At 40.3% G+C, this 27879-nt stretch overlaps 1 protein-coding gene across 1 annotated transcript; it reads right to left on the bottom strand.

Moving 5' to 3' along the window:
* Positions 1-1060: 1060 nt before the first annotated feature.
* LOC124150926 lies at positions 1061-27754 on the bottom strand. The gene is made up of 3 exons (XM_046523124.2): positions 27604-27754; positions 4965-5334; positions 1061-3748 (listed from the first exon to the last, which is right to left on the bottom strand). Exons 1-3 carry the CDS (start codon positions 27667-27669, stop codon positions 2235-2237), a joined length of 1950 nt encoding a protein of 649 aa, XP_046379080.2. The 5' UTR covers positions 27670-27754; the 3' UTR covers positions 1061-2234.
* Between the last annotated feature and the right edge of the window lie 125 nt (positions 27755-27879).

Here is a 27879-nt window from a genome sequence, read left to right on the forward strand (position 1 = left end):
AACATAATAAGGGCCCAGGGCGCTCTCAAAATTAGAAATAGGGGGCTCTTATTAGAATATTATTTCAGTGAAAAACAACAGAGTTGAAAGATCGTAAATTTCGTGGTTTATGCTGACAGCCTGAAATGTTATATACAACAGATATATTTTCCCAGAATTTAATTTCCCACGATTAAGGATGCATATAACACATGTATTATACGAGAATAAATAAGTCTTGTGCACATTGATCAATTGGAAGGGGTGCTAATTGGTAATGTTCACTAGCCAATATATTAGCAAATATCGCCGTGGACGCTTATTACAGCGGGGCACTTATTACGTCGAATACGGTACTCTTCACAATAACATATCAAAAATATTGCCACGGGTTCTGTAGCTCACTCATTTCAAACAACTGGTGAATGGAAGAAAGGAATACATTTTTATACGTCCATTAACCGTGTAACTGAACAAGTACTTACTGTATGTTGAAACAAGCCACACACCATATTTCAGAAACATCGATCCTGCCGTGTGACATTAGCTGTTGGGACTGACGATACATCATCAAAAGAACATGGTTGCCGTAACTAGGTACACATGATATTATAATATCAGGAGTCTATTGTGAAAAAGGTTATAAACAATGATAGCTGACTCACTTCACCACTTGGCCTTCCTGACCTGGGCCATTCCACAAAACTCCCATGCTTTAACATATACTTACGACAGTTGTAGCACTAAGGTGATCTTAACTCCCATACTTTAACGTAGACTTACGACAGTCGTAGTGCCGAGGTGATCTTAACTCCCATACTTTAACATAGACTTACGACAGACTTACGACTGTCATAGTGCTAAGGTGATCTTAACTCCCATACTTGAACGAAGACTTACGACTGTTGAGTGCTAAGGTGATCTTAACTCCCATACTTTAACATAGACTTATGACAGTCGTAGTGCTAAGGTGATCTTAACTCCCATACTTGAACGAAGACTTACGACTGTCATAGTGCTAAGGTGATCTTAACTCCCATACTTGAACGAAGACTTACGACTGTCATAGTGCTAAGGTGATCTTAACTCCCATACTTGATCGAAGACTTACGACTGTTGAGTGCTAAGGTGATCTTAACTCCCATACTTTAACATAGACTTACAACAGTTGTAGCACTAAGGTGATACAAACTCCCATGCTTTAACTTATACTTAAGGCAGTCATAGCTCTATGTGGCCCAGATCAGCTGAAAAAGAATATATTTGAAAATTGCCATGCAACCACAAGCAGTGCATTCTTGTACAAGTATGTACCAATAAGTTTCACATTCTATAATGATGTCTCAGTTTTTGTGTTATATAGGAATACGTTGACATCCTTCCGACGTTCTTCTTCCAGTTCTAGCTCACACACTTCGGTGTTCCAAGTATCAGTTGTCTACAGAAGACCAGCACTTTTTATGGAGACGTTTCACAGGGCCCACTTGCACAAAGTGATCTTAGCGCTAAGACGATTGTAACTCCCATAGTTTAACATAGGCTTACATCGCTTTGTGCAAGCAGGCGTCTCTGATGGTGACTGTGACAGTCTGGTTCCAAGTTATCACATCAGTGTTTGTATTGGTGTAACATCCACAATAAACAATCCATGTCCACACTACAATGTTCACAATGTTTCCTTCTCTGTCATGTAAAGCACCTGCCCATGCCTACCCATACTCTACTACCATGTCAGCCAATCAATGACCTCTAGCTTACCTACAATTAACTACCGTATCATACCACCATGACATGCCAGTCACTTAGTAACTTACCGATAAAAAACAAACATATCATCCAGTGAAGACTACTACACCTAATATTAATAAACTACCACATCATACAAGTCAAAGACCCATGACATGTTAGCTTACCCATAGTAAACTGCCACATCACACCAGTCAAAGATCCCTAGCCTATCAGTATTAACTTCCATATCCCCATGATCACATTAATCAATGGTCCCTTGCCTAGCACAATAAACTACCCATCATATTAATCAATGGTCCCTTGCCTAGCACAATACACTACCCATCATATTAATCAATGGTCCCCTGCCTACCCACAATAAACTACCCATCATATTAATCAATGGTCCCCTGCCTAGCACAATAAACCACCAATCATATTAATCAATGGTCCCTTGCCTAGCACAATAAACTACCCATCATATTAATCAATGGTCCCTTGCCCACCACAATAAACTACCCATCACATTAATCAATAGCAGCATAGGCATCTTCCTCTTCTTCTTCCTCCTCGTCTCCTTCTGGACATTGCCGGGATGGAAGAGCCAAGGATGGTGATATCGATGATGGTTCCTCATAAGCCCCTGGTAAGGAAACGTTCTTCTTAGCACTGGTATTAACCATAGTTTCCTCGTACTCATTCTCGGCTCTTTCCTTCTGAAGCTCAGCAATCGTTCTTCCAGAAGCCATACCATATATATTCTCAGAAGCAGCAGCAATGTGGGATTTGGCACTCACATGCACGATGCGATCATATGTGTCGTCATCATCCTGGGTGACAAACGATGGACTCCCATTGGCCAGGTTGCCAGGACTGGAAGTTGCAGCTACCTTAATGTTGTCGTAATCCTCCTGATGCACATTGTCTTCAGGTCGAGCATGCTGCTTCCATGCATCTTTTTTCTTCTGGGGCTCGGAGTAAACAACCGTGTCTGGCGTTTCTTGGGCATGTTTCTTTGGATCCGCTGTTCTTGGTTTTGGTTTAGGTATCGGTCTCAAGGAGGTGGTTTCAGCCGCTTCAGCATATAATGGTTCGGGCCCTGGCTGGCTGATGTTGCTTGATGTGATATCAGTTATATCCTCATATGCATGGAGGTTCGCTTCTTCATACCTTGGGGTGCTTGCTGACAATGTTGCCTGAACTGGCTTCTTCTCACCATCACCCTTTTTCGAATCCCCTTTCTTGTCTTTCTTTTTCTTATTTTTAAGTTCCTGTTCCTTCTGTTCCTTCTTTGCTTTCTGTTCTTGTTCCTTCCTTGCTTTCTGTTCTTGTTCCTCCCTCTTTGCCTGTTCCTTCTTTGCTTTCAGTTCTTGTTCCTTCTTCGCTTTCAGTTCTTTTTTATCTAATTTCTTTGCAGGTTGTACATCTTCTGAGAGTCTCTCAGAAGATGAATTTGATCCTCGTCTTGGGTTTGGTACCAGATGCTCACCTTCCTTTTTATGCTGAATAACCTGGTTCAGCTGTGACGCGAAGCCATCCGCCATTCCTGTTACATTTCCCCCTGACCTTACACTTGACCTTTTCTCAGGATCTACTGACACACTTCTTGGCTCCATCTTGGGGGACACCTTCGCCTCCACAGGTCCAGCACCTTGCCCATGAGCTTTACCATGGCTAAGACGGGAACCTTGACTGTGATCATGTTGACTTTTGCCTGACGAACTAAGAACATTGTCGTCACCATGAGTTCGAATCATCTGTGTTGCCTTAGTGACTGTTTCAAAGATCAAGATGCCTTGGTCAGTCTTTAAAGAAAATTCCCCCTCTCCTGAGATGCACTTCCGGCCTGCCTCGAACTGGAAGTTGTTCCTGGTTTTGCCAAACCTTCGGATGTATTTGAATGGCCATTGGAAGAGAGCTTTTTTGGTGTTACAGTCCACCAATGCCAGATTCTGAAAGTTCACAGCGAGCACGTACTGCCCTTTCAAACGACACCTCTCAGAAGCTTCTGTCTCTTCGATGGTCACATTGAACATCGGAGCTGGAACAGAAACAGTTGCAGCTGTAATAACAAAATGATATTCATGTGAGTGAGTGAGTGAGTGAGTGAGTGAGTGAGTGAGTGAGTGAATGAGTGAGTGAGTGAGTGTCAGTGAGTGAGTGAGTGCTTCCTTTAGCAATAATATCAACACCAGAAATGGGCTTTACAGTTTCGACCCATGTAATGCATTGTGAGGTCTGGTGCCATGATAGTTGATACATATATTATATGGGATGATAATATCATGTATTGTGAATAAACATCTTAAGTGATACATGTATTATACTTGGTGATGTCTTTTGAGAATTAGCACCACAAAGTATATATATACATTTTATCATATAAAGGCTTCTGTTATATCGGGGGCGGTCGGGTAGCCTAGTGGTTAAAACGTTAGCTCGTCACACAGAAGACCCTGGTTCGATTCCCGACATGAGTACAATGTGTAAAGCCATTTTATGGTGTCCCCGCCGTGATATTGCTGGAATATTGCTAAAAGCGGCATAAAATCGAACTCACTCACTCACTGTTATATCGATGGGATATATGAAGAAATATGCAAATGAGTGCACGTAAAAAAACATCTCTCTCTCTCTCTCTCTCTCTCGTTCTCTCTATTTCATTGAATGAATTTACATCTTAAATATCCATTTATGTGTTTAATGCGGCACTCAGCAATATTCCAGCTATATGATCAAATGGATCAGGTGGTCAGGTGACCTGGCTGATTACATGTCATCGTACCCCAACGACGTGGATCATTGCTCACAATATCAATTACTTTTGTTGGTTGGTTTGTTTGTTTGTTTGTTTGTTTGTTTGTTTGTGAACGCGGCGCTCAGAAATATTCCAGCTATATAACGATGGTCTGTAAATAATCGAGTCTGAACCAGACAATCCAGTGATTAATATCATGAGCATCGATCCATGCAATTGGGATCGATGCGTGCATCAACCAAGTCAGCAAGCCTGACCACCTGATCCCGTTAGTCGCCTCTTACGACAAGCATAGTAGCCTTTAACGGCAATCATGGGTTGCTGAAGACCTAGTCTACCCTGTATCTTCACGGGTCTTATCTGATAAAGAGATCATTACCCTCAAGTGTTTCCATATTGAAATATATATTAGGAATAAGAACTGTATCATACACGGCTGATAATCAATAATCTCTATGTCTACAACAAGTGTACCGAACAGGACGTTGAAATTACTCACTTGTGTCCGCCGACTCGTATATGATATTGTCATCCATGTAGAACTGACTGTCACTTTCGTCGTCATCTGACACGTCTGCACTGTCAGCATCAGCTATTATGGCTACTTTCAAGTCCCGCTTTAAACTAAACACCCAGTGTTTAAAGTCGTCATCTGTTTCAGCCGTGAAAGAGTATTTGTCTTTTTTGGTAACCACATCAAAACCGAGTTTCCTTTTTCTACTGTACTTCAGTTCCCTGGCCTGGTCCAGACAGATGACTTTCCCCTCCTTCTTCTTCTGAAAATGTTCCACCTTCTCAAACACATGAATCTGAGGCGCCTTGCCGCTCGGCTCCACTAGAACACAATATCGCCTCTGCCACGACTTGGACTGAAAAATGGAATTGTGAATATTGTTACATGCATATACATGGATACGTAGATCTGTCATACTGCATATGACATTAGAAACAGAAGACAAAGGAGGCAATGAGAGTACATACAATCATGACAAGCATCTTCCCGAGGCAAGGGAGTTAACTGTCTTTAAAAGTCCAGTTTCCATCCTTGCCAAACTAGGCTTGAATTCCTGGGCTCGATTGTAGCGCCACCAGTGGCTATTATGAGTTATGTCCCTTCTATGCCTCTCCTTGGACTAATCAGATTCCACTTCTCATATCACTTGCATTTGCTTCAAACAAAATGACGGCGCCCAGTCAAGACAACTGATCGATGATTAAGCTCTATATTGTTAAAAAACGGGTCTTACATCGCGAAGTGCATCAAATCACGTGAGCACCTTTTTTAAAATCATATGTCTTCCCCTTCCTTTTTTCGCTTCATTAGGGAAGCAAGATGGTGGAAATATATCCCCCAAACATAAAATGTTCCAACTGTTGAGAGAACAGAGAAAAATACAAAATTGTCTGCCACAAAAACGACATTGTTGCAAGGTGTTTTTCTTCTCTTTTTAAATATTCAGGCTCATGGTATTAATTTAAAAAACATAAGACCCCTGTCTGGTATACTGCGCTAACTTGTCTCTCAGTTAATGGCACTGCAAACCTTGGTCTCCTCCAAATGATTATGCTCTGAAAAACAGCGTTCCCCCATATCTTTTGTAACCAGTAGTTACTCTAACACGCTCTAACACACTCCAGTTATGTAAAGTGACCTTGTCCCCGTGTCGTGTGTAGTCATATAATCTTCCTGATCAGTGTTTGCCACTTCCTGGTTTGAGCAAGCGAGGTAGTCCAAGATTACATTATCACAACTATATTCCACTCACTGTTATATGTATACAGGACACCCTTTCTGTTTCAATACATAGGGCCACTGAATCTTGAATACTGTTTTATCGTTGTTCCATGGCGCATCAAGGACCAAAAGGCACCAGTTCGGCTGATGAGTAATGCATATGCCAAGTGTTGTCGAAATATGTTGAACATTTTTCAAGTTATGGCCCAGAAACCAACCCTACTCTCGTTTGTCGACATTGTCAATGCAGCACAAAGTACAAAACTATAATTTGGAAAAAATTTAAAATAGCAAAAGGCACTGGGTCAGGTGATGAGTATTGCATCTGTCAAGTTTCGTTGAAAAACTTTGAACAGTTTTCAAGTTATGGTTCGTAATTAGGATGGGAACGTCGACGTCAATACAAGATGGTGGAGGCCTAAGATGGTGAGGAAGATGCTAATATCTTATCTCTTATCCCCACCAAAAAATGTCTCAGAAAATGCTTGAAAATAATAATGCTTCAACATATTCCAAATGTGAGAAAACTGAAAAAATTAAATAATTGCCTGTCTGCCACAAAAATTACATAGTTGCAAGGTATTTTTCTTCTTCTTTTTTAAATATTCAGGCTCACAGCTCAGTCTTAACTCATAAATAGAAGTCCTCTGTCTGGTATATTGCCTCTGTCATTAAATGTTGCTGGGTGCCGCCATTTTGTTTGAAGCAAATGCAAGTGATATCAGACGTGGAATCTGTAAGGTCAATCAATAGCGGGGGACATAGAAGGTTCATAACTCGTTATAGCCACTGGTGGCACTACGATCGAACCAAGAAATTCCAGCCTAGTTTGTCAAGGGTGGAAACTGGACTTTTATAGTTAGTTAACTCCCTTGCATCAGGAAGATGACCCCCTTCCCATTTAATGTAACATGTTTCCATGTATTTCTAGTATCATAAGGAGACTACAGCAATGCAATGCTAGTAACACTAGAGACTAGCAATACATGTCTTGTATTGTGGAGGGCCAAACAAGGCATGCACAGTATTATTGAGACACAATGTTTGTCCATTATTCAAGTATTACCTGGGTAAAAAAATCAATGATCCAACTGAGCGAAAAGCTCTACAAGATTGGACAAGTAACCTCTTACTTACATTCATTCCTATCTCATACAAGAAATGTTTGTTTGTTTGTTTGTTTGTTTGTTTAACAGCATACTCAGCAATATTCCAGCTATATGACAGCGGTCTGTGAATAATAGACCGATCCAGTCTGTCAATCAAAATTGGCTCATGCGCCATTTTGAGCCAATCAGAAGGCAGGGCGCGCTTTGCGGATTTGTCAGGCTTACTTCCGGGGTCAAACGACACCTGAGAAGCAACATGGCTACGGTTTGTGCTATTTTCACTCGCGATATCCATAACGTATCGCTGGGATTAGATGAATATATACCTTTACCCAAACCCAGTGTCGAGAGAAAAATGTTTGAGGCTGATCAAAATGTGCAGTAGGCCTCACCATCAGATAAACGTCGCCACCATCCTCTACGGGACCTACGTCTGCTCGAAGGTGGGTATTTGCACGAATTTCGGCACTTTTGCACATATGCATACTCAAAGCGGGTAAATGACAACACGTAGCAAGTTATGATTTTACGCATGTTATAAACAAAGATAATGCTTGTAACTACAAAATCATTTTCGAATTATGTATTTTGGCAACATCGGGCATTGAGTTTTTTGGGTTTTTTTACATTTTTTATTCCTATTCGGGCATTGAGTTAGCAGGTCATATTTCTGAAATGTGACACGCGAGACGGCCGTGACACACTGTAAACAAATATGAAAGAGATCTGATTTCGGCTAGTGCAGAACGAATTCTACTATTATCTACATTGAACTACGATCTGGTGGAACTTGTATTCCTCTCTCTTAGATATGATTTATTTTGTTACAGATTTTTAGACATGATTTAGTTTCAAAATCACAACAAAAAAACAATAAGCCTATATGTTAATATTGCAAATTACTCCAGCAGTAATAATTCTTTAAACATAGAAAAATAATCATTGTCAATGGATTTCGTTCCATCAAATCTTTCAATTTATTTCATATAAGTTCCCATTAAATCATACTTTCACTATTTCAGCATTTCTATGAAGAGACAGGACCCAGGCAGTAATGTGAAATTGAATCATCCCTTCAAGGTTAGAAAGGAGAGGAAAATTTCATGAGAAGGAAGTGAATTACTGAAATATTTTGACATAAATGTTTTGAAATAAAAAAACCCATCTTAGTTAATATAAGAAATTTTTTGATTAAGAATTGTTTGCAACACAAGTTATTCACTGGTAGTGGAAGTTTACTGATATACATTTTAGTGAAACATATAACTGTTAAAAAACGATTATAAGTGTCAAGTCATTTTAATTAATTTACTGGAAATAATAGCAAGATTATGAACTCAGAGTAACATGGTCAAGTAATGATATTAATTATAATCTAACCAAGTAATTAATAATTATTCCAACCAGTTATTTAATTGATGCCTTATCACAGCCAGATTAATATGATGTAATTGCACTAACTAACAAACACTAAGTGATTCATGGTACAATATCCACCTGGTGTAAAACTTAGCTTGTTGGCTCTTTGTATCAGACATAATAATTTATTTTTAAATAATATGATTTTAAAAAAGATAGTGTTGAAAGTGATTACCAGTATCATAATGCATGATACTTATTTCAAGACACACAGAATTTGTACAAACAAAGACACTATCTCTTTGTCACACCCTCATCTGGCATTATCCAGAGTGCCTGATCAGTTCTGATACAGAATATATTATATAATTCTTAATACATTTCATATATAACTGTGATGAATATTGAAATGTATTTAACCCAAAATGTAATTCTTTACCATGATTTGAGGAGATTGTCAATATTTGAAAATTGAGCAAGAACTAGTGTTTATTAAGGATGATGGTTATTTACATATTGTTCAAGTTTTTGTTATGATTATGTTAGAATGAGCTTCATATTTACTTTACAGTGATTTTGCTGGCTTCAGGATATTTTCAAGTTGGGTTTTTATCTTTTGATATGAATTTACAAAATTTTAGAACAACTTTAGGACATTATGGATGACGACAATCAGTCAGTATCCTGGAAAAGGAACTGGTCTGAATCCCTGTTTGTGTGTATTTTTATTATTTAAGGAAAAGTCATAATCACACCAATATTTGTGAGGCATACTTGGGATATATGTTTTAATATCTAATGAACTCCAGGTGTCCAACTACCTGATATTTGCATTTGAATGTATGTTGCTTCATGCATAAGTAATACTTCTCAATTCACATGTGATTTGTTAAATAAAATATATATTATTTACTGTTATGTCCTAATTATTTCTTCTCACTAAGTAACAATCATGATGTCAACAGGAAATTTTGTTGATTCAAGCTTTGAACTTATGACATATTTAAGTCTTTGGATGGCATTTAGAAGTGATACACATCAGGAAGAAAAATTAAGGATGGTGGTGTTGCTCATAATTACAGTTGACATCCATAAATACTCTTCCTTATGAGATATTTGTTGTACTTAATTTACCATTGTTTACATGTTTAGTTGTTAACAGTAATAATTCTCGGAAGAATTCTAAGTCTTTAGAATAAAAGATCATATATGAATTTGAATTTGTTGTATATTTTATCAATGCAAGTTGATTGATGGGAAGTACTGCAGAGCGTGTCTTCAGATCCTTTTGCCATCGCAGGTTTCCCTTTTCTGGAACATGGATGATTGTTTAGCCATAACCATGGCAGTTACATGTGCTCATTTTATCTTGGATCCTCTCAATGTTTTCCACTGTTCTCACATACATACACCTAATTCAGTGATTTTGACACAAAAAGCTGTATACAGGTCAATGACTTGGACCCAAGAAATGTAATAAGTCAGTGGCAAAAGTCAATAAGACACTTAAACAAAGATGCCGAATGCAGTAAAATTTCGAAAAGTTAAATCAGTACTTTTAAAAAATCGGGCATAGCTTCCGCACACCCGGCTACCCGCCGTGTCTGGGAGTAATACTGCCAACAACTTCATCCCCCATCCCCCAGACACAAGGACAACCGAGTCTCGATTGGCACTAAACTTTATGAGAGCATTAAAATCGATGGCTCCAAATCGATACCCGAAGTTGAATAATCCTTACTATTTACTATTTAATCATGAAATTATGACACGTGTGACGCCTTGCTTAGCATTTCTATCAGTCAAAAGTCCAACAACTTAAACCAAACATCGGTCAAATAGAAAATTTATCGGTCTGTGACCGGTGACTGACGGCCATCTGAAACCCTGTAATTACTGGCTGTTTGTTAAGTCCAATACTCTGGAAGTTTGACCAGGCAATTTTATCTAAATTTAGAATTCCAAACTGAGTGCCCTATGCAAACAGATTGGGATAACTAATACCGTATTCGACGTAATAAGCGCCCCGCTCTAATAAGCGCCCATGGCAATATTTATTAATATATTGTCTTGTGAACAATCCCAATAAGCACCCGTTCTGATTGATCAATGTACACAAGACATATTTATTCGTGTATAAAACGCACTCGTGTGTTATATGCACCCTTAATTATGGGCAATTTAATTCTGGAAAAATATATCTGTCGTATGTAAACATTTCAGGCTGTCAGCATAAACCACGAAATTTATCTTTCAACTCTGTTTTTTTCCACCAAAATACTATTCTAATAAGAGCCCCCTATTTCTAATTTTGAGAGCGCCCTAGGCGCTTATTACGTCGATTACGATAGGTATAATTTCCTTACATTCTGCATTATTTTAGGATGGCATAGATATGTTAAAGCTTTTAAAGAGGGATAGTTTACTGACATCTGCTGCAGATTTGGGGCTGAATATCAGCCTCTGAGCAGGTCTAGATTTATCCCTGGTGACATGCCTGACCCCATGTTCCAGATGCCCAAATAAAATATATGTTATGATTCATTTATTACATAATAAAACCAATGTAGCAGTGGGGGAAAATAATGTACTGCTTTAATTTTATCAACTATTCTTTTATGTTTATTCACTAAAAGGACCCACTAACTCTTTGCCTTACAGGTTATATTGGTTTTACTTAGAGCACCAGACAAAAAACGTGGGCAATGTAACTGTTGACAATCTATTTATAGATATCCACATGATTTGTAACTTGTGAGTGAGTGAGTATGTTTTAAGCCGCTTTTAGCAATATTCCAGCGATATCACGGCTGGGGACACCAGAAATGGGCTTCACACATTGTACCCATGTCGGGAATCGAACCCGGGTCTTCGGCGTGATGAGCGAACGCTTTAACCACTAGGCTACCCAACCGCCCCTGTAGCTTGTGCTTGTGTTTACGGTTTCAGTACTTTCCAGACACTTAAATTACGATGGAAAGTAAAAACAAAATTAGTTAATCCACCCTTGGATGAATAATATATTAATGACATGCTGTAAATTGACAATATATTATGCTCTGCTTGACATGAGTGCTTCGAAGTAGTGCACGCTTTATAACTTTCAGCCATGGTGACTTCCTCATTGACCGATACACCATTACATCGGACATATGACTCATTCTCACTCCCGATAATAAAGCATCCTGAGCCAAATTCATCGCCCGCGCATTCAAGTTTCGCTGGCTGTGACGCCATAGCGAATAGCCAGTGGTTGTCCCCCCTAACGCCTAAAACGAGGACGGCAGCTTGTCGGTCGGGACTGGATCGGTCTATTGAATCTAGACCAAACAATTCAGTGATTGACATCATGAGCATCGATCCAAGCAATTGGGATACAATGACATGCATCAGCCCAGTCAGCAAGCCTGACAACCTGATCCCCCTAGTCGCCTCTTACGACAAGCAGAGTCGCCTTTTACGGCAAGTATGGGTTGCTGAAGGCCTATTCTACCCGGATCTTCACAGGTCATACAAGAAATGAGCACAAGAAATTAACATTCTGTTCCTACCCATTGAGCATGTTGAGTTACCTCTCAGATCCTGGGATGTCCTGCTGGGAGTGTGGTTAACATGTGAAGAGTACTTCCTACATGAGGGTCCCACTATCTAGCCATGGATCGTATTACGAACCTACTTCAACCAATCGTTTACTGTAATTTAATAGGATACAACACGTGTCCTGTCTTTTTTCACAAACATATTTGTATTTTCAAATGACATGATATGCGTAGCCTATAGCCCAAGACGTCTCCTTGTGTTATCTTGCATGAAGAGGTGTCAACAATGATCAGTTTCACACGGAATTAATTACATCCGGAACAAAAACTGTAAAGGTTACAAGGATTGTGGAAATATTTTCCTACAGGGACAAGATACCGTATTCAATGTAATAAGCACCAAGGGCACTCTCAAACTTAGAAATAGGGGGCTCTTATCTGAATAAAATACAAACTGGATGTCTAGTTCATAACATGATTTTGATTGGACTAAGCATCATTGGACTTGTTAGTCCAGCCAAAACGTAACTCCGGAATTCCTGCCTAGTTTGGCAAGGGTGAAAACTGGACATTTATAGTCAGTTAATAACCTTGCCCTGGGAAGATGCATTGCTTGAGGTGTTAACAATACTGTAGGGTTGCGATACGATATATATCCCGGTACTAATGGGTGCGATATGATTCGTATCCCGATACAGAACTTATATTTCTTAAGTTCAAACTCTTTCTTTTTGTAGGTGAATCACAACTCTGTAAAATCGTTTGTTTTTAAATTTCAGAGACCAAAGATGGGATATTGTGTGGCAGAAACATACCAGTGTTCCCGTTTACCAGTAAATGCCAGTTTTATACCAGTAAAATTGGGCTTGGAGCGGTAATTCATGTGACTACCAGTCCCTGTGGATCGGCAAAATATAGTACCTTATAAATCTTTGCTGTTGAACAAAACATAGGCGATATTCATAGGAGCATATTTGTCAAATGAAGTCAGCTTGTCTGTTACCTTCAGGGTTTCCCCTTGTCTACTTTTAGTGCAAGGAAATAACATTTTGCTTTGGTTCGAGGTTAAATATATATTTGCAGCGACTTAGTCTTGAGAAATGAAAGAAAAAAAGAGAAAATTGTGACTGAATTTTGTGTGAATGATGTTTAGATCTAACTAAGTTACTTCAGAGATGTTGTCATGTGGAATGAATTAAAACCAGATAATGTTTTTTTTAATTGTTGAAAGTTGAGACTGACAAAAATTAGGAAGGGACTAGTAATTTTTAGTGTTGTTAGTGTTGTTAGTTTGAGTCTTTTGGCAGATTCAAAAGACAGCGGAAACACTGCATATAGGCTAGAGGACAGCGGGAACACTGCATATAGGCTAGAGGACAGCGGGAACACTGCATATAGGCTAGAGGACAGCAGGAACACTCCATATAGGCTAGAGGACAGCAGGAACACTCCATATAGGCTAGAGGACAGCGGGAACACTGCATATAGGTTAGAGGACAGCGGGAACACTGCATGTAGGCTAGAGGACAGCGGGAACACTGCATGTAGGCTAGAGGACAGCGGGAACACTGCATATAGGCTAGAGGACAGCGGGAACACTGCATATAGGCTAGAGGACAGCGGGAACACTGCATGTAGGCTAGAGGACAGCGGGAACACTGCATATAGGCTAGAGGACAGCAGGAACACTGCATGTAGGCTAGAGGACAGCGGCAACACTGCATATAGGCTAGAGGACAGCAGGAACACTGCATGTAGGCTAGAGGACAGCGGCAACACTGCATATAGGTTAGAGGACAGCGGGAACACTGCATGTAGGCTAGAGGACAGCGGGAACACTGCATATAGGCTAGAGGACAGCGGGAACACTGCATATAGGCTAGAGGACAGCGGGAACACTGCATGTAGGCTAGAGGACAGCGGGAACACTGCATATAGGCTAGAGGACAGCGGGAACACTGCATGTAGGCTAGAGGACAGCGGGAACACTGCATGTAGGCTAGAGGACAGTGGGAACACTGCATGTAGGCTAGAGGACAGCGGGAACACTGCATATAGGCTAGAGGACAGCGGGAACACTGCATGTAGGCTAGAGGACAGCGGGAACACTGCATGTAGGCTAGAGGACAGCGGCAACACTGCATATAGGTTAGAGGACAGCGGGAACACTGCATGTAGGCTAGAGGACAGCGGGAACACTGCATGTAGGCTAGAGGACAGCGGGAACACTGCATGTAGGCTAGAGGACAGCGGCAACACTGCATATAGGTTAGAGGACAGCGGGAACACTGCATGTAGGCTAGAGGACAGCGGGAACACTGCATGTAGGCTAGAGGACAGCGGGAACACTGCATATAGGCTAGAGGACAGCGGGAACACTGCATGTAGGCTAGAGGACAGCGGGAACACTGCATGTAGGTTAGAGGACAGCCGGAACACTGCATGTAGGTTAGAGGACAGCGGGAACACTGCATGTAGGTTAGAGGACAGCCGGAACACTGCATGTAGGTTAGAGGACAGCCGGAACACTGCATGTAGGTTAGAGGACAGCGGGAACACTGCATATAGGCTAGAGGACAGCGGGAACACTGCATGTAGGCTAGAGGACAGCAGGAACACTGCATGTAGGCTAGAGGACAGCGGCAACACTGCATGTAGGCTAGAGGACAGCAGGAACACTCCATATAGGCTAGAGGACAGCGGGAACACTGCATATAGGTTAGAGGACAGCGGGAACACTGCATGTAGGCTAGAGGACAGCGGGAACACTGCATGTAGGCTAGAGGACAGCGGGAACACTGCATATAGGCTAGAGGACAGCGGGAACACTGCATATAGGCTAGAGGACAGCGGGAACACTGCATGTAGGCTAGAGGACAGCGGGAACACTGCATATAGGCTAGAGGACAGCAGGAACACTGCATGTAGGCTAGAGGACAGCGGCAACACTGCATATAGGCTAGAGGACAGCAGGAACACTGCATGTAGGCTAGAGGACAGCGGCAACACTGCATATAGGTTAGAGGACAGCGGGAACACTGCATGTAGGCTAGAGGACAGCGGGAACACTGCATGTAGGCTAGAGGACAGCGGGAACACTGCATATAGGCTAGAGGACAGCGGGAACACTGCATGTAGGCTAGAGGACAGCGGGAACACTGCATGTAGGCTAGAGGACAGCGGGAACACTCCATATAGGCTAGAGGACAGCGGGAACACTGCATGTAGGCTAGAGGACAGCGGGAACACTGCATATAGGCTAGAGGACAGCGGGAACACTGCATGTAGGCTAGAGGACAGCGGGAACACTGCATGTAGGTTAGAGGACAGCCGGAACACTGCATGTAGGTTAGAGGACAGCGGGAACACTGCATGTAGGTTAGAGGACAGCCGGAACACTGCATGTAGGTTAGAGGACAGCCGGAACACTGCATGTAGGTTAGAGGACAGCGGGAACACTGCATATAGGCTAGAGGACAGCGGGAACACTGCATGTAGGCTAGAGGACAGCAGGAACACTGCATGTAGGCTAGAGGACAGCGGCAACACTGCATGTAGGCTAGAGGACAGCGGGAACACTGCATGTAGGCTAGAGGACAGCGGGAACACTGCATATAGGCTAGAGGACAGCGGGAACACTGCACATAGGCTAGAGGACAGCGGGAACACTGCATATAGGCTAGAGGACAGCGGGAACACTGCATGTAGGCTAGAGGACAGCGGGAACACTGCATGTAGGCTAGAGGACAGCGGGAACACTGCATGTAGGCTAGAGGACAGCGGGACACTGCATATAGGCTAGAGGACAGCGGGAACACTGCATATAGGTTAGAGGACAGCGGGAACACTGCATGTAGGCTAGAGGACAGCGGGAACACTGCATGTAGGCTAGAGGACAGCAGGAACACTGCATGTAGGCTAGAGGACAGCGGGAACACTGCATGTAGGCTAGAGGACAGCGGGAACACTGCATATAGGCTAGAGGACAGCGGGAACACTGCACATAGGCTAGAGGACAGCGGGAACACTGCATATAGGCTAGAGGACAGCGGGAACACTGCATGTAGGCTAGAGGACAGCGGGAACACTGCATGTAGGCTAGAGGACAGCGGGAACACTGCATGTAGGCTAGAGGACAGCGGGAACACTGCATGTAGGCTAGAGGACAGCGGGAACACTGCATATAGGCTAGAGGACAGCGGGAAGACTGCATGTAGGCTAGAGGACAGCGGGAACACTGCACATAGGCTAGAGGACAGCGGGAACACTGCATATAGGCTAGAGGACAGCGGGAACACTGCATATAGGCTAGAGGACAGCGGGAAGACTGCATGTAGGCTAGAGGACAGCGGGAACACTGCACATAGGCTAGAGGACAGCGGGAACACTGCATATAGGCTAGAGGACAGCAGGAACACTGCATATAGGCTAGAGGACAGCGGGAACACTGCATATAGGCTAGAGGACAGCAGGAACACTGCATGTAGGCTAGAGGACAGCAGGAACACTGCATATAGGCTAGAGGACAGCGGGAACACTGCATGTAGGCTAGAGGACAGCGGGAACACTGCATATAGGCTAGAGGACAGCGGAACACTGCATATAGGCTAGAGGACAGCAGGAACACTGCATGTAGGCTAGAGGACAGCGGGAACACTGCACATAGGCTAGAGGACAGCGGGAACACTGCACATAGGCTAGAGGACAGCGGGAACACTGCATATAGGTTAGAGGACAGCGGGAACACTGCACATAGGCTAGAGGACAGCGGGAACACTGCACATAGGCTAGAGGACAGCGGGAACACTGCATATAGGCTAGAGGACAGCGGGAACACTGCACATAGGCTAGAGGACAGCGGGAACACTGCATGTAGGCTAGAGGACAGCGGGAACACTGCATGTCTCTCAAATTGTATATTGTATACATGTTTTGTCAAATTGCATATTGTAAAAATGTTCTGTCAAATTGTATATTTTATACATGTTCTGTCAAATTGTATATTGTATACATGTTCTGTCAAATTGTATATTATATAAATGTTCTGTCAAATTGTATATTTTATACATGTTCTCTCTCATTGTATATTTTATACATGTTCTCTCAAATTGTATATTGTATAAATGTTCTGTCAAATTGTATATTGTATACATTTTCTCTCAAATTGTATATTTTATACGTTCTCTCAAATTGTATAATGTATACACAGTCTCCCAAACTGTATATTGTATACAGTTTCACAAATTGTATGAGTTGTTATTTGCCGTAGTAACCCCATCATAGATTTATAAAAATATTTTTACACTAATTTTCATAAACTTGACTCTACTTTACCACATGACTTCATTTGTCCAGATACGCATGGATGGAATATGAAGAGACAAGCTGCAGGCCATGGTGATACTGGCTGCAGTAGGGCTGGGCCGAGTACAAATTTACCACCCGGGTACCCTACCCCCTATTACCCGACCCCCCTATTACCCGAACCCCTATTACCTGACCCTACCCGGGTACCCGCTGTAGGTCTCAAGAGGAAGGTACAAACTGTCCGATTGGGAAAGGTATGACCGTAGCTCTGGTAAAATGTGATTAGATACATGTATGAAACGATCTGTTGCATACACTGAAGTTGACTGAAGTTTTTTCGAACATATACTTGTATTAAACAATCTGGTCATTCATACACTGAAGTTGAATTAAGTTATATCTATATTCAACCATATGAAAAATCAGAAGGAATGGGCGTAGAAGTCAGGAAGACCTGCGAACATAAGTGACTTGTAGTTTAAACATAGAGATTTAGATCATTTTTGTCATTAAATAATATATCACATGACTAACCACTGGTCCGGGTAGTCCTGTGGGTACCCAGGTCCTACTCAGTACTTACCCGACCCGGGTACCCGAGTTACCCGTCTAAGCCCTAGGCTGCAGAGTAAGTCTCCAATAACAAATCAGGCTTTTTGAAGGGAATTTTTGTTGATATAGAAGGGCATATATGTCTTTGTCACAACACGTACATGCACACATACAACGTGACCTAAATCCTGTATAGGGTACTGTAGCCATGGTTAGGCCCAATGAATCTCACGCATGACTTCCTAGTTAACAACCTGATCAATGTGAAACTATCATATCTTATTACTAGAACATAGATTTTACATCCAAAACCTGGTAAGGCCAATAATTGTTTATTAGTCAGTTTACAAAACTGTCGGCTTAAAATTCAGTGTAGGTGGTCAAAAAGAATAAAATATCAATTTTCAACTAATGAATAAAAAACAAACTTGTTGGTCACACCAACACAGATGTACGAATGTGAAACGATAAGGAAAGAAAATTGATTCCATTTTTTAGGTGGAATAGATTTTCATACGTATTATTCACTATTTCTTAAGAACACAAGTGATAAAATCTCTTGTTTTTTAATGTAAGCTAATTGTCGGATAATTATTTTTTTTCAAAAGTCATATTATTTTAATTCTTATTTCTTATTTCTTTTGTCCATTTTGTAAACCACCAAAAAAATAAAAAAAGGTCTGACAGTCATAGGGCTGTGTATTGACCTGGATTTTGTATTGCAATTTATAAACCTATTCATTGGGATCGCTATAAGTAAGAGACTTCTTTCTAGAGGCATTAAAACCTATTGTGAGGTTTTATTTTCCAGTCGGGTTAAATCTCCTTAACAGGGACATTGTAATGTCCCTGGGATTTTATATAATATCCCAGGGATATTATATAATATACCAGGGATTTTAAATAATGTCCTGGGTATTTTATAAATATAACTTCCGTTCAGATTGTAACTTGTAATGAAATGTAAAATCAAATGACAAATGTTTTCTTTATATTCCCGAGGATCGAACTCGCAACCTTCATATCTGTACCCCAGTGAGTGTACTACGAGGCTACAGAGGTGTTGATAAGCCACACTGGTTTTTAGAATGTCCTTTTCAAGATCCATATGCCAGCAACAGATATTTTACGCGCTTTTCCTAATGTTCATTGAAAGTATGTTCGAAACATAAAAATGTTGATAAATGTTGTTTTAAGTTTCTTTTATCGGTTTATAAGCATGAAAAAACACTTTCCCTCGGTTTTGGTAGACAGAGCATGCCCTGGGGGCCAGGAAAAAACCGCGGGGGCTTCGCCCCCTTGGTTTTTCCCTCTCCCCAGGGCATGCTCTGTCTACCAAAACCTCATGAGCATGTTTTCTCAAATACATATTGCCATACTTTAACCTTATTGTGATATGAATTGCATTTTCATGAGTTAAACCCTGATATTAATGTCAGATACCATCAAGCTCCTTCCCAGCATGTGACACCTTCATATACTCTCGGCATAGAGAGCTCCGCGAACAGGCTATCGCTGTGGGGAGCTTGATAGTCGTGTTGTGTACACACAAATTGATAAAAAGATCGTCAGAGGCGAGTTGTATCAGAAAGATACTATTTTCCATCTCCATATCGATTAGGAACACATAAATATACTTATCTATATTTGTCCCAATATATTGTTACATTTACAAACGTATCGCAATACGTATTGCTGAAGATTTGCACCACAATATACCAGTGTACCGGTGATACCGCACACCCTTAATGGGTAACAGTTTCAGGGGGGTAGCCAGCAGTACAACTAGTTTCTGGTGTGAAACACTTAAATCCTTTCAATCAAATAAACTGTGCATACCTGGAAGAAGCGCTTAAGGTACAGATAAGTACAAACATGGTAGCTACAGATGTAGTGAGTGTGTTGGGTTTAACGCTGCTTTTAACAGTATTCCAGTTCTATCACGGCGTGTCAGCTTAATGTGGGAGGTAAGGTGAGGTGAGGTGAAATGGGGTTTAACGTTGCGTCCAAGATTATTGCACTTATATAGCGACGTGCATGTGTGTGTGTGTGTGTGTGTGGATGGCTGCTTGTACTAGTCTGGACTGATGCCGATTTATAGTGCTAGCTCACTGAGACACCATGCCGCAGTTTAACATGAAAACCCCACTCAGACACAGTATACTGACTCTGAGCCGACCAGTCCTTCTTTTAGCCCCTTAATGCCGAGCGCCAGACAGGGTAACAATGGGAGGTAAGCCCTAGAACCTAGAAACATAATCGGCGCAAATTGAATTTTGAACCAGCAATCATAGGTTTCTGCCCAAGGGATGCAACTCTGCACTGCAAAACGCGGTGCCTTACATGACTGGGCCACCCATGCCCCCAGCTACAGATGTAAAACCAGGGTGTAAATCCTTCAGTGCACCATCAGGTCTGACAGTGCTCTTATACCCCGTTCACATGCACAACATTTACTAACTAAGTAATTGCACATGAGTGTAACTAAACATACAAGCGTACATGTAAATATACTGTGCTTCACATGAACAACATCTTAGGTGTGTTAATATAGTATGTAAATTGTGTAAGGCACACATATTTGTCAGACTGTTCACAACTTCAAAAAAAAAACAGGTTGTTTTCCAATCAAAGTTGAATGAGAAGAGAGTTACTTCTCCGAAAATGTTCGCACGAAGGAACATGTGTTTGATTTAATTTGTACACTGTGACAAAGTTTTGACTCTTTGAAATCAAAAGAAAACACTGTCCACTCAACTCTGTTTATGTGCTTAAAAGTTGGCAACTGTTGACAATTTGTTTGGTGTTGGCAAAAGAAGAGATATTAATTAGTTCATCCTCTTCAAGTGACATAAACGTTCACATTGCAACATATACTCACAGTGCAAATTTACATTTACATTTGCACCTGCTACAGACATGATGGAAATTTGCTCCTGGTATAAATATACACACGAGTAAACACGTTCACATGACCAGTATACTCACATATGTATTTCTAAACACGTATGCACATATACACACACCATATCCTACATAAGAAGCGCCTGCCTGGGCGCTCTCAAAATTAGAAATAGGGGGCTCTTATTAGAATATTATTTTGGTGAAAAAAAAACAGCTGAAAGATCATAAAATTCGGGGTTTATGCACAGCCTGAAATGTTTATATACGACAGCTATATTTTTCCAAAATTTAATTGCCCATAATTAAGTGTGCATATAACACATGAGTGCGTATTATACACGAATAAATTTAAGTCTTGTGTACATTGATCAATCGGAAGGGGTGCTAATTGGGATTGTACACTTGCCAATATATTAGCAAATAGCGCCATGGGCGCTTATTAGAGCGGTACGCTTATTACGTCAAATACGGTATGTATGGTGTCCACCCGATCCGTCGAATTTCTGAAATTAAGGTAGGTAAAATAATTCTACGGATCGGGAAAGTATATTCGTGTTTACTTGACGTGTCTGCAGTTAGAGTATTCCATTATTTTTTCTTATGGGGGTGATAGGGTACTTGACGCTGTTAGGGACAGTATAATGACACCTGACACGAGGACTCGGTTAGTTTCATATTCTTTATTCTGTTGTAACAAGGATATAAGTTCATATAACAATACATTTTCACATACATACAGCCAAGATCACCTTTGTTTTATATAAAAACATCAATTTATTTTATAAGCTCCTTGTAAGGTCGCAACTTTTGAAGTAATGTTGTCATAAGTAATCTCCGAGCTCAACATGCCACGTTTGACTCAAAAATATAAAACAAACATATTTTGTGTTTTCATTTTAAATCATATAAGCTCTCATCATCTTTTTACTGTCAGCCTCTTAGTTGCTACCATCCGTTCACCCCTTAATTAGTGAAAGTAGATGCGCCCAGTGAGTAGTCATGGTTGAGTGGTAGCATATATTCGACCGATCGGGCAAAAAACGTAATTTCAGAAATTGGATGGATCGGGTGGTCACCGTATGTATAGAGGCGCATGTGAATGGGGTATGATGTATCCAAAAGATAGAAATGTATATGACATTGGTCAAACCTGCCTACAAAAAGAACAAATATCTGTCAAATTATACATTATCATAACAATATAGACACAAAACAAACACAGACACATTTCATCACATTGTGTTCGTCAACTCGGCACTATTCAGCGTGTTCCGGAAATAGGTAGTATTATACATGCTGAGGAAGGAAGTTGATCACTATTGGGTAAAAATATAAATTTTCAAGGAGTTGGATGTCAAAAGTGCACAAACTTGTACAGTCATCTATCCCTTTATACATAGAGAGGCCTTATTGAATTCCTCAAGGAGTTGAGATTGTATTACACCTCATGACAGAGGCCTTAGTATACTCCTCATGGAGTTGAGATTGTATTACACCTCATGACAGAGGCCTTAGTATACTCCTCATGGAGTTGAGATTGTATTACACCTCATGACAGAGGTCTTAGTATACTCCTCATGGAGTTGAGATTGTATTACAACTCATGACAGAGGTCTTAGTATACTCCTCATGGAGTTGAGATTGTATTACACCTCATGACAGAGGTCTTAGTATACTCCTCATGGAGTTGAGATTGTATTACACCTCATGACAGAGGTCTTAGTATACTCCTCATGGAGTTGAGATTGTATTATACCTCATGACAGAGGCCTTAGCATACTCCTCAAGGAGTTGAGATTGTATTACATCTCATGACAGAGGCCTTAGTATCCTCCTCGTGGAGCTGAGAATGTATTACTTCTCATGATAGAGGCCTTATTTCAAGTACCATTTTCATATGAACTCTTAAATGTCTGCATATACACAAAGATTCTTTTAGCAAAAAGTGTACTCCCACCACATTGCTCATGTTTATAAATAAAATAATGAAAACAACCACACACTGCCATAATACAGGTAACCAAGGTAACATAGTTGTTACCACACAAGGTATCCTATCAGTAGAGGGGTTGTCTGATAGCCTAGTGGTTAAAGCATTTGCTCGTCACACTGAAGACCCGGGTTCAATTCTCCACATGGGTACAATGTGTGAAGCCCATTTCTGGTGTCCCCCGCCGTGATATTGCTGGAATATTGCTAAAAGCGGCGTAAAACCAAACTCACTCATTCACTCCTTATGATCAATACATCAAAGTACAATACAATAGTTGTAGTGATACTAATGATGTATCATAACACCAGGGACATATCTAGACTTGCTCAGAGGCTGATATTCAACCCCAAATCTGCAGCAAATGTCAGTAAAAATTCCCAAATTAGAACCAAGCACTTCCCAAGTCATATGTAACAAATGTTATATTTGGGATAACACTTTCTTTATCATGTTTATAAAGGACAGATTCTCATGGTCTTTGGGGATTTTGGATTTGAACCCGCACTGCCAGAGTGAGGCACCTAATTGGTTGGTTGTTTGTTTGTTGTTTAACACAGCACTCAGCAGTATTCAAGCTATATTGCAGTGGTCTGTAAATAATCGAGTTTGGACCAGATAATCCAGTGATTGACATCATGAGCATCGATCCATGCAATTGGGATACGATGACATGAATCAACGAAGTCAGCAAGCCTGACAACCCGATCCTGTTAGTCGCCTCTTACGACAAGCAAAGTTGCCTATTACGACAAGCATGGTTGCCTTTTATGACAAGCGTGGGTTGCTGAAGACCTATTCTACCCCAGCATCTTCATAACACTTACACATCTTATAAGCACTTCACAAACATAATGTCTTCCAGTCTTCCCTTTACCTCATTTGGTTAAAACTCTTTCAATGTCAAGCTGTAAATTTGCTGACGCAGCATAAAACAATATTTAATCATTCATTTTACTGTTAGTAATCTGTAACTTTCCCAAGAAAGGTCATCACCTGATTACTGCTGAATTACGGGAGTCATTGATTGGAAATTATACTTTCAATATATCGACTCAAATAATCAATATTATATAGATATGCTGATTCATAACTATTTTGTATGAGTATATATATATGTCACCAATGTAGACCTGCACTTAATGCAATACAAACATGAACAAGGCTAATCAACTTCATCGACAAAATTGAATTTTCTACCTCTCTCCGTTTCCATCTTAACAATGGTAATCTTAATAAATGTGGCAGACAATGGTTACTTAGTATCCATATCAGTGTTCCCGCTGGCCTTGAAACTGCCAGTCCACTTTGTTCGAAAAATATACTTACATGAATATCGCCGATGTTTTGTTCAACAACAAAGATTAATAAGGTACTTATTTGCACAATCCACAGGGACCAGCAGTAACATGAATTACCGGTCCAAGCCTCATTTTACTGGTAAAAAACTGGTAATTACTGGTTAACTGGAAAACCATACATTTGTATTAATACAGCATCAACATTAAAACTTTATTGACACATCAATATCACGATATACGATGACATTCCTATTAAGGGTCAATTGCAAAATTGTTAATCATGCTAAAGTAGGACATTTCCGAACATTTGCCCCAAGCAATACGCAATAATCCAGGCAGCTTGGTTAATGGCTGAAAGTCACTATCTGTTGGACACATCACTAAGATCGTCAACAATTACAATTAAGTGATTGAGCAGAGTGTACACTGCTTCAAGCAATAATCCAGCTACCATATTTGCCATAATAAGCGTCCTGAGCACTTAGAAAATTGCCCAAAATGGGTTCTTATTAAACCCATACACAAGATAAATATGTTGTCAAGTCCACTGTAAAGTGGTGAGTATGGTTTTACGCCGCTTTTAGCAATATTCCAGCAATATCACGGCGGAGGACACCAGAAATGGGCTTCACACATTGTACCCATGTCGGGAATCGAACCAGGGTCTTGGGTGTGACGAGCGAACACTTTAACCACTAGGTTACCCGACCGCCCCTGACTGTAAAGAACAAACTTAGTACAAACATCAATGAAAGTAAAACTGTTTCTGAACATAGTCACTCATAATGGAGTTTTAAAGCCTTTTTAGACTGCTGTATTTTCTGTACAAAGATCTGTATTATACACATAAAAAAATGGACTGTCATGTAAATATTTTGGTTTTAGTAGAATCTACCATGCTGTTCTGTGTACAAGTTTACATCTTGAACAGAGGGGGGCACAATGGTAGGAGGAACAGCACAAACACTCACTGCATGTGCCAAACACCCCTCTCATTCAATGGGGGGCACGGGTGGCCCAGTCGTCTAAGGCGCCGTGATTCGTTGTGCAGAGTTGCGTCCCTTGGGCACGCCAGAAACCTATGATTGTGGGTTCGAATCCCGGTTCGCCCCGATCATGTTTCTAGGTTTGTCAGCACCATACCCGTGCTCGTAGGTTTCACCGAAGTGGTAAACGTCTGATACCTGCATCACTTCGGTCTTTCCTCACACATTAAGCTGACACACCACGATATAACTGGAATACTGTTAAAAGCGGCGTTAAACCCAACTCACTCACTCACTCATTAAATGGACTGTTGAGTAGCAAAAAGCCTGAAATTCTACCAGTTCTACCAGTTCAGTCCACACTGTTTACCGCGGCGACAAAAAGCAAAATTATGCAGTCAATATTTGTAAATTCTGCAACCAAATTTTGATAATTCTGCACTTAATTCGGCAAACTGTTTTGCTTAGTTTTCGTGAATGTCGTAACTTTGCCCCTGTTTGACTTGTGGCAGGCATTATTATGATAAATCTATCAACAGGTAGAACAGCTTATTGAAGTGAATCTGGAGATCACTAGTGTAAACATACAGACATGCACTTTCGGTAAGCAGTAATATGAAAGTCAACATCACTTCAAAACAAAATAAAGATCTGTTTTCACGTCTAAAACCAGCTTTGGAATCATTAGTTAACATTCTGCAGTGTGTTTGATGACTTCTGCAGCAGACAAATGCAAAATTCCTAACGAGTCCTGTGACAAAATATGACTTTCTGCAAGACACATACATTTCTGCACCAAGCGGGCATTTCTGCAAAATATTCCGCAACTGCAGATTCGAAGCGGTGTCTGATAGACAAACTGACTCATGCTGTTAGCCAGACTCTGCCAATTTGCATCACATCACAATCTCATCCTGCCAGGTACTTTTTTTCATGGAAACTAGATCTTTTCAGCCTGGTAACTCTATGATGCCAAAACACTGTCTTCTCTAAATCATGCTCATTTACTAAATATACATACTTTTTTTATTAAACTATATCCTCTTTTAATTTTCTTTTTTTTGGTTCCAATTGAAAAGAAAAATTTATAGTAAATACGGTATCCAGAGCTACAGATAAGTATTTGCGAAAAATACCCCCCCCAAAATATTCAAAACCCAATTACAGTAAACTACGTTTATAACGAACACGCTTATAACGAACTGACGGATATAACGAACTTACTTTTTTGTCCCGACTATTTGCTGTAGTTATGCTGTATATATGCTTATAACGAACTACGGTTATAACGAACTAAAATAAGTGGTCCCTTTGAGTTCGTTATAACCGTAGTTTACTGTACTTTCAATGAACGTACAGAAACGCATGCCTTAAATGAAAAACTCAAATGTATAAAAACTGCTCACGTAAATACCCAATGAAGCTTTTTCAGCATGTGTACAAAGGAGCTAATTTCAGAAACACAATTACAACCTAATTTACTTCCAAGTCAAGCCTATATATTTAGAACAGTTATGGACATCTAAAATATTATTTCATTTTTTTTAAATCTTGAGAAGTTTACTCATTTTGAGAAAAATCCAACAGAGTGATGATAGATGAGTAAAAACATACTGGTTACCCAATGAAAAATGTAATAACCCAGTTAAAACAGAAATCCTAGAGAAACTCAATTGCTCAAACGTTATCTGGAGCGCTGGGTATCCATCTATGGCACATAAATTTGGTAAAATATACTTAAATGACATAAACATAACTCAACTGTATTGCATTACACGGTGATTCCTAATATTATGTCTACCTGGGACTGCGATTCATTTTTATAGACTTTTTGCCACGATTTTTTATATTAAATTATTAAATTTAATCATCAACATGTCACTTTGATTCCACTTATCAAATATTTTATCATCAATACATGATGTCAACAGGTTAAACCTTTGATTGCATATATTACTTAACAATTTGCTTATTACAATATTACTTGCTTTACTCTTTAACAAAATCATACACTATTATAGTGATTATGGTCATATTTATATATGTCTCTACTTGCTGTACAATGATATTTTTTGTCATAGAATGTTGCATGTAAGCGGCTCGTAAAGTTATAATATAAGCTAGACTAAATCTATTGCAATCATCAACTGATATGACATTTTGATAAACAACATGATACTAACGTTATTGAGTAACCTGCGAATGCACTGATAAACTCTTTTTCACACAAGATAACAATTTGTATCTGCCAAGTAGGGCACTATAGTAGACAATACGATTCGGTTATAATGAGACATATAAACATGATAAATGCATGATGCAAGTTGTCATTATTTTCTTTATGAAGTTTACTCACCCATAAAACTCCCTTCAAATGGACGGACAAATATCCGGCCACTTGACAATGAGGCTTGTCACCCATGTTGTTGGTAAATACATCAGCTAAATGATCCCCATATTCCACAACACGGAAGTAAAATGCTTTGCTCGGGAGTTATCTGCCCCTTCAACTCAATTACCGCGGTGCTTTATGGGTAATATTAAGTCTGACGTGAAATGGACTATAAGTCTCTGCTTTGAGTTTTAGTCGATACAGAGGTCGAACACAGGACGGATTAAGAATTTGTCACAC

This window comes from Haliotis rufescens, unplaced genomic scaffold (genome assembly GCF_023055435.1).
Source record: "Haliotis rufescens isolate VD_foot unplaced genomic scaffold, xgHalRufe1.0.p SCAF_12, whole genome shotgun sequence".
NCBI lineage: Eukaryota > Metazoa > Mollusca > Gastropoda > Lepetellida > Haliotidae > Haliotis > Haliotis rufescens.

Coding starts and splice junctions, on each gene's coding strand:
- LOC124150926 (XM_046523124.2), bottom strand. CDS start 27,669: ATGGGTGACAAGCCTCATTGTCAAGTGGCCGGATATTTGTCCGTCCAT. Junction 5,335..27,603: donor ATTTGAAGGGAGTTTTATGG/GTGAGTAAACTT, acceptor TCCATTTTTCAG/TCCAAGTCGTGGCAGAGGCG. Junction 3,749..4,964: donor ATACGAGTCGGCGGACACAA/GTGAGTAATTTC, acceptor TTTCTGTTCCAG/CTCCGATGTTCAATGTGACC.